This window comes from Corythoichthys intestinalis, chromosome 2 (assembly GCF_030265065.1).
Source record: "Corythoichthys intestinalis isolate RoL2023-P3 chromosome 2, ASM3026506v1, whole genome shotgun sequence".
In the NCBI taxonomy this organism is placed as follows: Eukaryota; Metazoa; Chordata; class Actinopteri; order Syngnathiformes; family Syngnathidae; genus Corythoichthys; species Corythoichthys intestinalis.
This window is the reverse complement of record NC_080396.1, coordinates 9,424,595-9,441,318: the sequence shown is the minus strand read 5'-3', so window position 1 is coordinate 9,441,318 and position 16,724 is coordinate 9,424,595. Positions and strand designations below refer to the sequence as shown.

Below are 16,724 nucleotides of genomic sequence, written 5' to 3'. Positions count from 1 at the left end.
CTAAGGTTCTTCACACTATTTTATGGTAAACTTTCAGTCTTCGAAATCAAAAACCGATAATGCATTTGTAGCGGCTGATAGTTTTCGGCGCCGAATTTTTGGTCACATCTCTCATTTTTACATTGAACAAGATGAACCAAATGAACCAGAAGTTATTTAATTATTTGACCAATTATAATATTTTCTCAGATTTTGGCATGAGATGAATTTAGATGTGATTGGACAGTTCAGAGCAGGCATTACTCTTTCTTACAGTGAAAGAATCTTGAAAACCCAAAATGAGCAATTGCAGACTAAAACATCAAATTAGAGCTGAAACGAATACTCGAGCAACTCGAGTAACTCGAGTTTAAAAACTAATCCGAGTAATTTTATTCACCTCGAGTAATCGTTTATTTTGACAGCTCTAAGCATCACGTTTTGCTCGGACTACTTTTAATGCGGGACAACGCGCTGATGTCACGTGCGTATAGGAAGCAGCAAAAAAAAAAAACTTACTGCAGCCGACAGCCGCTATAAACGCAACGTTGCTAAATACTTGCCCGCACCATGCTACGTTGGTAGCAGGTAGCGTCTGATGAGTCTCATAGAGATCACATGTATGTTGAACTAGATGCGAAATGACAGACTCGGCCGCGTGTGGGCAGCGTTAGTAAACAGTCGCCATCTTAAAGTAGTAGAGCGCTAAGCGCTAATAAAGAGCGCTAAACGCTAATAAATAAGATTAACGTGACTGTCACAAGCTCACGTAACGTTAGCCCTGCGGAGGGCTAGGTTTCTATTAATTATGACCACTGTCGATGCGTGGCTAACGTGTCTTACATACAGGCTTTAACGTAACATAGCGTTGTGGAGTGATGAGGGTGTAAAATAAAAACTCAATAATGCTAACTATCAATTTTAGCTCAGAAGTCATTGCTGGATAAAACACCAAGTAGCACTGGTCCCTAATGTGCTCCAATACAGCCTGTATCATACATTTATTTTGAACACTGCAAAAACTCAAAATCCTATCAGGACTTACAGTTTAGACTAACTTAAAACTTAACTAGAACTTAAAAATGGCTAGACACAAATAGAAATTCAATTGAAACACGTGGGAAAAAATCCTAACTTTTAAGTGATGTGTGTTATCAAGCGTAACGGCATTTTTAGGTATATATTAGGGCTGTCAAACAATTAAAATTTTTAATCGAGTTAATTACAGCTTAAAAATTAATTAATCGTAATTAATCACAATTAATCGCAATTCAAACCATCTATTAAATATGCCATATTTTTCTGTAAATTATTGTTGGAATGGAAAGATAAGACACAAGATGGATATATACATTCAACATACGGTACATAAGGACTATTTGTTTATTATAACAATAAATCAACAAGATGGCATTAACATTATTAATATTCTGTTAAAGCGATCCATGGATAGAAAGACTTGTAGTTCTTAAAAGAAAAAAATTAGTACAAGTTAGAGAAATTTAATATCAAAACCCCTCTTAATGTTTTCGTTTTAATAAAATTTGTAAAATTTTCAATCAAAAAAAAAAAAAAACTAGTAGCCCGCCATTGTTGATGTCAATAATTACTTACACAATGCTCATGGATGCTGAAGCCTATAAAATCAGTCGCACCCAAGCGCCAGCAGAGGGCGGCAAAACTACATAAAACACAACAAGTGAGCGTTTCACTGTGTACTGTCATTTAAATCTCTCTGTGCGGGGCATCGGCGTTAATTGCGTCAAATATTTTAACGTGATTAATTTAAAAAATTAATTAACGCCCGTTAACGCGATAATTTTGACAGCCCTAGTATATGTGTGTATATATATATATATATATATATATATATATATATATATATATATATATATATATATATATATATATATATATATTGTTTTTTTTTAAATAAGATCTAAAGGTTTTTTGAGTGAAAGCAGTGAATTAGTCTTTTTTTTAATTCTAGTTACATCTGAGATACAATTGTTGGCTGTTTTCAACAGTATACATCGAAAATAAAGACATTGATTGACTGAAAATGGTTCAAGATTAGATGAAATGTCTTGTTTTGTCATGTATATTTTTAATTGCTCTTCACCTAAAAATATATTTGTTTTATCCGATTACTCAATTAATCGATAGAATTTTCAGTCGATTACTCGATCACCAAAAAAAATATTCGATAGCTGCAGCCCTAGATCAAATTGAGAAATATTTGTGACTGGCACAATATAAGCGAGATCAGTAAAAGAGGCAGCTTTGAGCTAAGTCTCTTGGTGAGATCTTGAAAGGAGACAGCTGTAAGAAATTATTGAGAAATCGTGCCACTGGAATTATTTCTCAAAACCTTGTCACGCAATGCTCACTGTGAGACTCATTTCTCACGAGACAAATTTAAGAAAACTGAGAAAACCACTCTGGTCTCAATCGTTGCTCAATTGATACTGATTCACTTCTCGGAGATGTAAACGAGACATTAACGAGATCTCATCGTCAATTTTGCTTTGCTATGGGAGCATAAAAGCATAGAGATAAAGAACAATCAGTATCTTCAGCTACATCATGATTACTAAAATTTAACAGTGACCTTTGTTATAATTTTACATGTGGCACTTTTGGCAATTTCTATCATGTCTTTTGATGGCTGCACTTCATGGCACCTCAGCTCGCAATTCAGTTTGACTTGAAGGTAGTTCGTTAGTGTGTCCAATTGTACATTAAAAAGGTCCATTGATAAAATTAACTTATCGATGCAGTCTTTGAGTCAGGGAACATTCCTTTTGCTAATTCTGAGAAGTAATCAGCAATAGTTGCGGGCAAATTGTGTTCCAACAATTTCAAACAGGTGCAGTTACTTCCGGTAATGAGTGGAGAACAGGAGGGGTTCTTAAAAAAGAACTAAGAGCCGAACTATTTACTAGTTGGTAGTGTATCAAATACGTATTTCATGCAGTTAAATACAAATTTATTATTTAAAAATTATACAATGTGATTTTCTGGATTTTTGTATTACATTCCGTCCCTCACAGTTGAAGAGAACTTATGATATAAATTACAGACCTCTACATGACTTGCAAGTGGGAAAACCAGCAAAATCGGCAGTGTATCAAATACTTGTTCTCCCCACTGTATAGTAACGGATAGTAACGTACATTGTCTCGTTGCCAAAATGGTGACAAAATCCGAATGGAGAAAAAAACGTAATGCACGAAAAACGTACAGCTTCTGAATGTACGGCATACACATTTAAAAATCAGTGCTCACTTGTACAAATTACGCCGAAACCGTACAACTTGACAGGTATGTAAAAGATACCTGCTGTTGTTGCAGAATTTTTTTCATTTCCTCTACACTCATAACAGTGGACTCTCTCTATCTCACTCTTTACTTACTTGTCATCTGTCTTCCCGCCAATGCAGTAGAGAAGCCCCTTGTGGGACATCACAGCATGTCCATGGATCTTAAGAGGTAGCTTTTTAGTTTCACTCCACTTCATCTTCCTGAAGAAGCAACAAGAAGGTTAAAACATATTGGTCCTCTCACTCTTTCACCAAGATATACAGGTTGGTTGATGAAATGACCTCCCCTATCCAGCATGGATCTTAATAGGACCAACATGGTGAAGTAAAAGAGGAGGAAATAACCAGAGGTGGGTAGAGTAGCCAAACAAGTAAGAGTAGTGTTACTTCAAAAATAATATACAGTCCCTGACAAATGTCTTGTTGCTTATCCATTTTGTAGAAACAATAGCTAATAACTAGGGCTGTCAAACAATTAAAAATTTTAATCGAGTTATTTACAGCTTAAAAATTAATTAATCGTAATTAATCGCAATTCAAACCATCTATAAAATATGCCATATTTTTCTGTAAATTATTGTTGGAATGGAGAGATAAGACACAAGACGGATATATACATTCAACATACGGTACATAGGTACTGTATTTGTTTATTATAACAGTAAATCAACAAGTTGGCATTAACATGATTAACATTTTTCTAAAGTGATCCATGGATAGAAAGGCTTGTAGTTGTTAAAAGATAAAAGTACAAGTTATAGAAATTTTATATTAAAACCCGTCTTAATTTTTTGTTTTATTAAAATTTGTAAAATTTTCCATCAAAAAATAAACTAGTAGCTCGCCATTGTTGATGTCAATAATTACACCATGCTCACTCATGGTACTAACCCATATAATCAGTTGGACCCAAGCGCCAGCAGATGGCGCCAAACACCAAAAAACAGGTAACATGCGGACATAACACTGTACTGTCATTTTAATCTGTTTGAGCGGGGCATGTGCGTTAATTGCGTCAAATATTTTAACGTGATTAATTTAAAAAATTAATAACCGCCCGTTAACGCGATCATTTTGACAGCCCTACTAATAACCTGACTTTTAATTATTCAATTGGTTTCAGAAATGGCTCATATGATAGCTAAGACCCTCCCAAATGATGTTGAATGTACAAAAATATATTTGTTTCAATGAAAAAAGATTTATCATTTAATGAAGACATAAAGGTCAAATTTTGGCAAGACAAAAGTTTTGTCACCCACAGAAAGTACAGTAGTGTGAAAATTGAACAAAAAATGTACTTCAAATACATGTTACATAATATAAGCGAATTAAGTAGTGGTAATGTGAGATCCAAATTTAATATTTTGTATGACTTCCATGGGCTTCGGCAAGGATTCCTACAATTCATTGATGAAGTCATTAGGAATATCAAAGAAAGCAGTCTTGCATGCCTCCCAGAGTTAATCAACATTCTTGGGTTTCGTATTCCATGCTTCTGCTTTATCCTACCCCAGACATGCTCAATGATGTTCATGTCTGGTGACTGGGCAGGCCAGTCCTGAAGGGGTCTCCATCTTCGTTGCCTTGAGGAACTTTGAGGTAGAGATTGAAGTATGCGATGGAGCACCATCCTGCTGCAGAATTTGTCCCTTTTTATGGTTAGGAATGTAAGATTTGTTGATATTTCAGACTATTTATGTTGCCTTCAACCCTGCAGATCTCTCGCACACCCCCATACTGGATGTAACCCCGGATCATGATTTTGCCACCACCAAACTTCAGTTTTCTGAGTGAATCTCGAATCCGTGCGGGCTCCAGTGGGTCTCCTGCAATATTTGTGGCGACTCTGGTGTCATTCATCTGAAAAATCCACCTTTTGCTACAAAACAGTGAAGGCAAAGAAGATCAAGACCCTCCAGGACTGGCCAGCCCAGTCACCAGACACGAACAGGATGAAAGAGGAAGCATGGAAGACGAAACCCAAGAATGTTGATGAGCCCTAGGAGGCATGCAAGACTGCTTTCTTTGATGTTCCTGATGACTTAATCAATACATTGTATGAATCCTTGTCGAACCGCATGGGTGCAGTCCTTCAAGCCCATAAAAGTCATACAAAATATTAAATTTGGATCTCACAGCACCACTACTTAATTCGCTTATGTTATATAACATATTTTTATATTTGAAGTACATTTGTTGTTCAAATTTCACACTACTTTTTGTAGGCGACAAAACTTTTGTCTTGCCAAAATTTGACCTTTATGTCTTCATTAAATGATAAATCTTTTTTCAGTGAAACAAATATAGTTTTTGTACATTCAACATCATTTGGGAGGGTCTTAGCTTTCATATGAGCCATTTCTGAAACCAATTAAATAATTAAAAGTCAGGTTGTTAGCAATTGTTTCTACAAAATGGATAAGCGACAATTGTCAGGGACTGTATATAAGATCGCAGTTCGCGCATGTGTAATGACACCAAAACCTACTTATTTTAGGAATTACGACCCTACTTATTTCTCCCGACACCGGCCTACCAATCCACCTGTGAAATCCCCGTATGCCAGTCCACTAGAGCTGAAATGAATACTCGAGCAACTCGAGTAACTCGAGTTTAAAAACTGATCCGAGTAATTCTATTCACCTCGAGTAATCATTTATTTTGACAGCTCTAAGCATCACGTTTTGCTCTGACAACTTTTAATGCGGGACAACGCGCTGATGTCACGTGCGTAGAGGAAGAAGCAAAAAAATAAAAAAAAACTTACTGCAGCGGACAGCCACTACAAACGGCGCCGACCTTGCTAAAAACTAGCCCGCCTGATGCTACGTTGGTAGCAGGTAGCATCTGATGCGTCTCATAGAGATCACATGTATGTTGAACTAGATGCGAAATGACAGAGTCAGCGGCGTTAGTAAACAGCCGCCATCTTAAAGCAGTAGAGCGCTAAGCGCTAATAAATAAGATTAACGTTACTGTCACTACTAGCTCACGTAACGTTAGCCCAGCGGAGGGCTAGGTTTCTATTAATTATGACCACTGTCGATGCTTGGCTAACGTGTCTTACATACAGGTTTTAACATAACATAGCGTTGTGGAGTGATTAGGGTGTAAAACAAAAACTTAATAATGCTAACTATCAATTTTAGCTCAGTAGTCATTGCTGGATAAAACACCAAGTAGCACTGGTGCGTAATGTGCTCCAATACAGCACAGCATTTATTTGGAACAGTGCAAAAACTCAAAATCCTATCAGGACTTAACAGTTTAGACTAACTTAAAACTTAACTAGAACTTAAAAATGGCTTGACACAATAGAAATTCAATTGAAACACGTGGGAAAAAAATCTAACTTTTAAGTGATGTGTGTTATCAAGCATAATGTCATTTTTAGGTAAGAAGTATATATATATATATATATATATATATATATATATATATATATATATATATATATATATATATATATATATATATATATATATATATATATATATATACATATATATATATATATATATTTTTTAATTAAAGCAGTCAATTAGTCTTTTTTTTTATTCTAGTTACATCTGAGATGCAATTGTTGTGTTTTTTTAACAATGTACATCGAAAATGAAGACATTGATTGACTGAAAATGGTTCAATATTAGATGAAATGTCTTGTTTTGTCATGTATATTTATAATTGCTCTTCACCTAAAAATATATATGTTTTATCCGGTTACTCGATTAATCGATAGAATTATCAGTCGATTACTCGATTACTAAAATATTCGATAGCTGCAGCCCTACAGTCCACCTTTGTCTGATTGGTATGATGGAGTCATGTGATTATCGTTGCAATGTCTCATCGGTGAAACTGGTAGAGCCACTGTGCTGGCAAAAATAAAGTCAAAACTCAGGAAAATTATCATGACTGTAGCAGACAAAGAGTCGCGTAGCTTCTTCACAGATCTACTCAAGTAAAAGTAAAACGTATGGTGTGGTAAAACTAATCTTAGAAGTACATTTTTCTGAAAAGGTTACAAAAGTAAATGTAATGGATAAATGTAATGCATTACTACCCACCTCTGGAAATAACAAATCTACTCACTCAATATCGTAGCACATGACGGAATCCAGTGACTCATTTGTCTGCAGGTCTTTTCCAGCCACGGCAAATAGCAGGTTATCGCTCTCACCGATACTGAAAAGGCATCTCGGAGAGGGCATGGGTGGCAGGGCGACCCAGTCGGAAGCAAGTGGATCCAACTAGCAGGAAATGGACAAGTTTCTGGGTGAATTTACAGGGAACGTGACACAAGCATTTTGTGTGTTTGATGGATTCACCACCATTGACAGTAATACAGTAGACATCAAATCCATTTTATCTGGGATGGCTTGATTTGAGTAATCTGGGGGGGGGGGGGGGGGGGGGGGGGGGGGGGGGGGGGGGGAATTTTGATGACCCCGAAACGCAGTGTCAGCGATAAAATATATTGCTTACAACAATACACATACTGTATATATGGTGGAGAACACTCAGGTGACTTGAAGTTCCGCTCTGAGACCCCCAATTTGGCCAAGTTTCAAAATTGTCCGATATGCATGTGTGATACATCATTGGAAAGCTTAAAACCTCAATTTTCTGGGGGAGGAAAATTTTTGAACAGGCGGACATTTAAAAAAAAAAAAAATTTAAACAGCAAAACCCTAACTGGAGGTGAGAGCACACAAGAGCAGAATTACAGACGCCATAACTTTAACGAGATATTATCGCGTACTTACCTTGTTTCAATTCAATAACTACATGTTGCATGTATCACTGAGTGTCAAGGCACAGCTGTGAATGGCCACAGCCGGATTTTTGGGGGATTTTATGGGTGAGACATGCAGTGGCGCCTCCAGAAATTTTTCATCGGGGTGGCCAGATGGGGCCACTTAAAATCTGTGCCAAAAAAACTTGTGTTTGACAAAACAATATTGTTCTGTCAAACACAAGTTTTTTTTGCTTAAAATACAGCAGTTTATTTTAAAGAGGGGTGCAAGAGCAGAAACTGCTTTTTCAGTCTTGTCTGTGTTTTCCGCCATATATATATAGTGGGGCAAATAAGTATTTAGTCAAGTTCTCCAACTTGAAAAGATTAGAGAGGCCTGTAATTGTCAACATGGGTAAACCTCAACCATGAGAGACAGAATGTGGGGAAAAAAACAAACAGAAAATCACATTTTTTGATTTTTAAAGACTTTATTTCCAAATTAGAGTGGAAAATAAGTATTTGGTCACCTACAAAAAAGCAAGATTTCTGGCTGTCAAAGAGGTCTAACGTCTTCTAACGAGGTTCCACTCGTTACCTGTATTACTAGCACCTGCTTTAACTCATTATCAGTATAAAAGACACCTGTCCACAAACTCAGTCAGTCACACTCCAAACTCCACAATGGCCAAGACCAAAGAGCTGTCGAAGGACACCAGAGACAAATTTGTAGACCTGCACCAGGCTGGGAAGACTGAATCTGCAATAGGTAGAACACTTGGTGTAAAGAAATGAACTCTGGGAGCAATTATTAGAAAATGGAAGACATACAAGACCAGTGATAATCTCCCTCGATCTGGGGCTCCATGCAAGATCTCACCCCGTGGCGTCAAAATGATAACAAGAACGGTGCGCAAATATCCCAGAACCACACGGGGGGACCTAGTGAATGACCAACAGAGAGCTGGGACCACAGTAACAAAGGCTACTATCAGTAAGACAATGCGCCGCGAAGGACTCAAATCCTGCACTGCCAGATGTGTCCCCCTGCTGAAGAAAGTCCATGTCTAGGCCCGTCTGCTGTTTGCTAGAGAGCATTTGGATGACCCAGAAGAGGACTGGAAGAATGTGTTATGGTCAGATGAAACCAAAATAGAACTTTTTGGTAGAAACACAGGTTCTCGTGTTTGGAGGAGAAAGAATACTGAATTGCATCTGAAGAACACCATACCCACTGTGAAGCATGGGGTGGAAACATCATGCTTTGGGGCTGTTTTTCTGCAAAGGGACCAGGACGAATGATCCGAGGAGGAGATCTGCATGGAGGAATGAGCCAAAATACCAGCAACAGTATGTGAAAAGCTTGTGAAGAGTTACAGAAAACGTTTGGCCTCCATTATTGCCAACAAAGGGTACATAACAAAGTATTGAGATGAACTTTTGGTATTGACCAAATACTTATTGTCCACCATGATTTGCAAATAAATTCTTTAAAAATCAAACAATGGCATTTCTGTTGTTTTTTTTAATTCCACATTCTGTCCCTCATGGTTGAGGTTTACCCATGTTGACAATTACAGGCCTCTCTAATATTTTCAAGTGGGAGAACTTGCACAATTAGTGGTTGACTAAATACTTATTTGCCCCACTGTATATATACACATCTTGATATTGTTCGTGCTCAATCCTCGGTTTAACCTCAGTTGTTTTGAAGCTTTTGAAAGGTTCGGTTTAAAGAAATTCTAAATATCCATCCCCAGTTGTAGTTAATATATCAAAGGTGTTAGTCACGTGATCCATTCGAAAAATAATTTTGACCCATTATGAAATACTTTGTAGGATTCTTTTAATTTCAATTATTTTTGTTGTTTGTTTTATTGCTTAAACTTTTATAGTCAAAATTTTCACGGCTAGGTCTTTATTTTGAAATAATTTTCAGAAAGACAATTACTTGAAATGATACAATTTAACAAGAATCTTTTGTTTTCTGATTTGTAATAGTGTCGAAAAAAATGCTATGATTTGGGGCAATTACAGAATTTGAATTTTTTAAAAATAAAAATTACATCCTCTAAATGGCTGCATTTTTTAAATCCACTGTTGAAATTCCTCAGTGGCCGCTGCCAGATCTCGGCCGAGATACTGTAAATTTCCTACTGAATTCACTATGGTTACTATAATTGCTGACTATTTACTTGCTCAAGGTCATGCAGTGCTGCCACTTGCTCATGTCTGCAACTCTACACTTCAAAATTTCCCTTTTTTTTTAAGTTGTCCAAGCAGATTTCAAGAATGCATTCGTACACCAGGACACCTTTTAAAGGACGTAATTTTTAATAAAATGAAAATTCCATAATTGTTTCTTAAATGGCATGTTTTAAGGTTTCAATTACCGTCAATAAATATTTTTCTTACATAATTCTCGTTTTTTTAATTGGAATGCTAAAAAGTTTCCGTTTTGTTAACGTCACCCTGTATACCGTATTTTTCGGACTATAAGTCGCACCTGAGTATAAGTCGCACCAGCCATAAAATGCTGGAAAAAAACATATATAAGTCGCACCGGAGTATAAGTCGCTTTTTTGGGGGATGTTTACTTGATAAAATCCAACACATAGAACAGATATGTCATCTTGAAAGACAATTTGAAATAAAAATACAATAGAGAACAACATGCTGAATAAGTGTACAGTATGATAATGTTACATGATGCATGAACAATGAAATGCGAACGTGGCCGGTATGTTAACGTAACATAGCTATCAAAAGTTGTTCAGATAACTATAGCATAAAGAACATGCAAACAAGTTTACCAAACCATCAGTGTCACTCCAAAACACCAAAATAACATGTGAAATGGTTCAATAATGTGTTAATAATTTCACACATAAGTCGCTCCTGAGTATGAGTCGCACCCCCAGCCAAACTATGAAAAAAACCTGCGATTTGTAGTCCGAAAAATACGATATATATTTTTTTTAATTTAAAATGTTCTTTTTAATTTTTTTAATTTAAATTTAGGTATCTTAACAAGAAACAAAGTTTTCAGGCCATATGGTTATGAGTTTATAAAGGTGTTCTACCACCACTGTAAATCAAACTTGTATTCTTCAAAAGTGCTTGAATGCAGCCAAGAATAGCCATCGCCATATGTCCCCTAGGACAGTGTGATACACGGACGTCACCAAACATATTTTACTGGGACACGTGCCCCAGTATTGATCTGCAGTGCCCCAGTATAAATTTCACCAGTAAAAAAAATACTTTGGAGTTTTAAGTCTATATACTGTAGCATAATGTACAGAATGTGCCCATTTAATATGTTCATATTATTCTATTAATTCCATATACACATTCTGCACATGGTTCCTTAATATCGTAATTTATGCACGTAACTGTTCCAAAATGGTTGACCCCATTCTAAATGCCTCTCGGAAATAAATCTCGGAAAATACTTGATGTATCTTAATGAAACTAAATACACTTTATGTTGAAGGTCATAAGTTTTATTGGTTAAATTTACAAAGAAAAGTACAAATATTTGTTGGTTCTATGACAGATCTTCATAAATGTTTAATATGAGCGCCGCCTGTGACTGCACACGCCTAGTCAGTATTCGAGTTCGTGCCAAACTCGCTGAAATTTCTTGAAATTAATTTGTTTTGTAGTTGGTGCCTTCTTTGCAAAATTTGTGAAAAAGCATGCTGCACTGTCTTCGGTGACTGAGTCCGAGCATACTCTAACACGCAAAATGCCTTTCCTGTTAAAGTGAACGGCATTTCTTAACCTGAAAAGATAGAAATGCCAAACGTTACACATTAAAACTTGAAACGTTTCTACACAAGCTGTGAAAATTTGAGGTCATTCCAAAGAAAATTGTCAAAATGATTGGCCTACGAAATGTGGCCAAACATTTTGGAACATATTAGAGAGGCCTGTAATTGTCAACATTGGTAAACCTCAACCATGAGTGACAGAATGTGGGAAAAAAAAAGAAAAAATTGAAAATCACATTGTTTGATTTTTAAAGAATTTATTTGCAAATCATGGTGGAAAATAAGTATTTGGTCAATACCAAAATTTCATCTCAATACTTTGTTATGTACCCTTTGTTGGGAATAACGGAGGCCAAACGTTTTCTGTAACTCTTCACAAGCCATTCAAACTGTTGCTGGTATTTTAGCCCATTCCTCCATGCAGATCTCCTCTAGTCTAGAGCAGTGATGTTTTGGGGCTGTCGTTGGACAACACGGACTTTCAACTCCATTCACAGATTTTCTATGGGGTTGAGATCTGGAGACTGGCAAGGCCACTCCAGGACCTTCTTCTTTCGAAGCCACCCATTTGTTGCCCTGGCTGTGTGTTTGGAATCATTGTCATGCTGAAAGACCCAGCCACGTCTCATCTTCAATGCCCTTGCTGATAGAAGGAGATTTTCACTCAAAATCTCTCGATACATGGCCCCATTCATTCTTTCCTTTACACAGATCAGTCGTCCTGGTCCCTTTGCAGAAAACCAGCCCAAATCATGATGTTTCCACCCCCATGCGTCACAGTGGGTATGGTGTTCTTCGGATGCAATTCAGTATTCTTTCTCCTCCAAACACGAGAATCTGTGTTACTACCAAAAAGTTCTATTTGGTTCCATCTGACCATAACAAATTCTCCCAGTCCTCTTCTGGATCATCCGAATGCTGTCCAGCGAACCGAAGACGGGCCTGGACGTGTACTGGCTTCAGCAGGGGGACACATCTGGCAGCGCAGGATTTGAGTCCCTGGCGGCGCATTGTGTTAGTGATAGTAGCCTTTGTTACTGTGGTCCCAGCTCTCTGTAGGTCATTCACTAGGTGCCCCCGTGTGGTTCTGGGATTTTCACCGTTCTTGTTATCATTTTGACGCCACAGGGGGAGATCTTGCATGGAGCCCCAGATCGAGGGAGATTATTAGTGGTCTTGTATGTCTTCCATTTTCTAATAATTGCTCCCACAGTTGGTTTCTTTACACCCAGCGTTTCACCAATTGCAGATTCAGTCTTCCCAGCCTGGTGAAGGTCTACAATTTTGTCTCTGGTGTCCTTCGACAGCTCTTTGGTCTTTGCAATAGTGGAGTTTAGAGTGTGACTGACTGACTTGTGGACAGGTGTCTTTTATACCGATAATGAGTTAAAACAGATGGCATTAATACAGGTAACGAGTGGAGCCTCGTTAGACCTCGTTAGAAGAAGTTAGACGTCTTTGACAGCCAGAAATCTTGCTTGTTTGTAGGTGACCAAGTACTTATTTTCCATTCTAATTTGGAAATTAATTCTTTAAAAATCAAAAAATGTGATGTTGTTTTTTTTTCCACATTCTGTTTTTCATGGTTGAGGTTTACCCGTGTTGACAATTACAGGCCTCTCTAATCTTTTCAAGTAGGAGAACTTGCACAATTGGTGGTTGACTAATACTTATTTTCCCCATTGTATATGTATTAAAACAATTATTAAAATTTAGGTATTCTAATGAGTAACAAGGTTTTCAGGCCATATAGTTGTGGATTTATAATGGTGTTCAACCACCACTGTAAATCAAATTTGCATTCTTCAAAAGTGTTTGAATGCAGCCAATAATAGCCATCACCATATGTCCCCTAAGACAGTATGATGACATCAGAAGAGAATTACTTTACAGCGATATGACGCGAGACTTTGGAACTGATCCCGAATAAGAACAAAGCGACACAAACTTGTTGGTAGGAATATTGGAAAAAAAAAACGTTTGTGTGTTTCCCTTGAAACTGAAAGAAAATGAATAAATTGCCTACCAAATAGAAGTAGCATTGTAGAGGCACGTCCTTGTTTTCTTCATCCACAAAGAGCCCCCCGATGATGTAGAGCTGGTTCTTCTGTGACGTTAGGCTGACGTGGTTGCGTGGCACCTGCTCTGACATAGCCGCCAGGAAGCACTCGTTCTCGTTGACGTCGTACGCCACCGCCGCCGAGTCGTTCACCATGAGGATGAAGTCCCGCATGAACATTCCTTGTCGGCGATTGTCGTTCAAAAAGCCGGGGAAGGGGCTCTCCTCCTCCTCGTTTCCTTCCTTTTTCTCGGGCTTCTCCGGCAGTTTCCCCTTGAAGGCATCTCTTATAACCTGAATTGTCTTCTGGAGCTCCGGGTCCGCCTTGATGATCTCGTCAGTCTCCACTTTCTCCTTAAAGTACTTCTCAGGCAGCAGGCGGAAGCGAACGCAGTTGAAAGCGTCTTTCAGGACTTTAACACGCTTATCCTTATCGTGGCGAACCCACGCCATGACCGATTCAAACACCAGCTCCTCCTTCTCCACATTGAGCGAATCTCCACCAATGATGGCGAAGAGTTCGTGGGGCGCGAGTCTGAGGAACTCCTCGTCTTTGTAGAGCGTCTCAAAGTGGTCGGCGATGAAGTTACGAGCGGCGATGGCTAGCCGGGGACAGCTCAGCACCAGGCCCATCCTGAAGATTGCCATGCAGTTCCCTGCCGAGATCTTCTTCTGCAGGTAGTTGACGCAAACCGTGAAAACTGACGGGATCTGGAATTTGTTCGCAACGGCGATTATATCCTGAACGTTATCATCGGTGAGGTCGATCTCGGCAGAGTAGAGGTACTGAATGACCATCTCCAGGGTGGACGGATTAACATCCTCTAGGACCACCTCTTTGGTGTTCTCCACCTCCTTCCCATCTTCCGTGAAGAAGATCTCTCTGAAATAAGGGCTACAGGCGGCCATGATCAGCCGATGGCAAGGAAGGCTGCGATCGCCGACTTTCAACGTGCAATCGACAAACTTGTTCTCGTTCAGCAGCTCTTTCAGACCGTCCTGGAGTAGAGTGCTTTGAAACAATCGCAACTCCTCCTTGATGGTGTTGGGATCCATGATGGCAGGGAGATCTGGAGAGGAAGGAAGGAGACGTCGAGCGGAGGTCCGTCAGCCAGTCGGTCCTGGATGGAAAAGGGCAGTCGAGATAAAAGGTTTGCAGTGTGAAGACCCTGGAATTGAATCCAGCCACCCCTCTAAATATAGCACCCCCTGCCTACCTCATCGGTTCAGGAATCTGCCTGCGCCAAATCACAGCGCAGCACCGGCCTTGGGCTGAGCAGCAGCTGCTGTCCCAGACGGAATGGAGCAACTGGCAGCTGAGGGTATTCCATCATGATTCAGCTTTTCAAGTGTCACAAAGCCAGATTAGAGTGAAGACAATAGTGTCATAGCCCTGGAATAGCTTGACTAGAAGGGTATATTTTAAGGCTGGCTGAGTTTACTCACATATTAATCAACTTACCATAATTTTCACACTATAAGGTGCACCTGACTATAAGCCGCCACCCACCGAATTTGACACGAAAACAGCATTTGTTCATAGATAAGCCGCGCTGGTCTATAAGCTGCAGCTGTCTTCCCTGCACTATGGGATATTTAAACCAAAAGATATTAACCAATAACACTTTATCTGACAGTGGCATCATAAGACTGTCATAAGACCAAATGAACCACTATGAAGCTTTGAACTAATTGGCTACAAAGATTCATTGCTTCAGGATGCTTCATTTGGCCATCACTGCTCCCTTGTGGGAGACAGTCAACCTCTGCTGCCACCTGCTGTCAACACTGTTGTCGTCCAACATGCCTCCTAGAATGCATTGCAGCGCTACAGATGTAATTAACAATCAAAATCATGTTCTGTGCTAATTATTTCTTGTATTTCTTTCTAGTTGTTGCATTAATTGCTAGTTATGGAATTTGGTAACATTTTATTTAACAGTGGCGCCACAAGACTGTCATAAGACCATCATAATTATGACATGACACTGCCATGAGCAGTAATGTATGCTTTTGACAGACATCATTTTGTGTCATTCGGCAAATTATCTCACATATATCCGAGCTGGACATAAAAGGAGTTAGTGACATAATTTGCCGGATGGTACTGAATGACATCTGCATTCATTAATGCCCATGACAATGTCATGTCATAATTATGACAGTCTTATGGCAGTCTTATGACACTGCTGTCAAATAAAGTGTTACCTATTAACCCAAATAAATCAAAAAATAAGCCGCACTGAACTATAAGCCGCAGGATTCAAGACGAGGGGAAAAACTAGCGGCTTATAGTCCGAAAATTACGGTACTCTAATCATTTTTGGACTATAAGGCTCACCTGATCAGAAGTTACACTCACCCCATTTCACAAGAAAACAGTATTTCCTAATAAATGACTCTGGACTATAAATCGAGTGGGTTTAAAGCGGTGGAGGAAAAAAAGTAACGGCCTATTAGGGATGGGAATTAATGGGATTTTTACGATTCCGATTCCATTATCGATATTGCTTAGTGATTCGATTCTTTATCGATTCTAATTTCTAATAAACAAACGTTTTGATTGGCATTGAGTTTGTTTAATCAGAAGTCACAACCTTACAAACTCACAACGAGGTCAAAAGAGGCCCAAAGCCTCAATATTAACTGTGGCAATAAGTGGCAAATGCACAAGAATGTGTAACATTTTACTGAAACATTTTTCTAATAGAAATACAAGATTTTGGTATATATTGGCATATAGGTCGTTGTTCTGCCGTTGGCAATATGTGTTAAACATAGTGTTTTATTTAATTTGTATGCTGATGACTGTCAGATCTATTTTCCAATGGCGCAAAATGGCACTTTCT

At 38.5% G+C, this 16,724-nt stretch overlaps 1 protein-coding gene across 1 annotated transcript in view; it reads right to left on the bottom strand.

Annotated features, from left to right (window-relative positions):
• Positions 1–15,000, bottom strand: part of LOC130909972 (kelch-like protein 41b) — a 37,929-nt gene extending 22,929 nt beyond the window's left edge. Inside the window, exons 1-3 of the mRNA XM_057826950.1 lie at positions 13,843–15,000; positions 7,398–7,555; positions 3,396–3,503 (exon numbers count right to left, since the gene is read on the bottom strand). Of these exons, the coding sequence (XP_057682933.1) occupies positions 3,396–3,503; positions 7,398–7,555; positions 13,843–14,931 (1,355 nt within the window). The 5' untranslated portion in view covers positions 14,932–15,000. The remainder of the gene's footprint in view (positions 1–3,395; positions 3,504–7,397; positions 7,556–13,842) is intronic.
• Between the last annotated feature and the right edge of the window lie 1,724 nt (positions 15,001–16,724).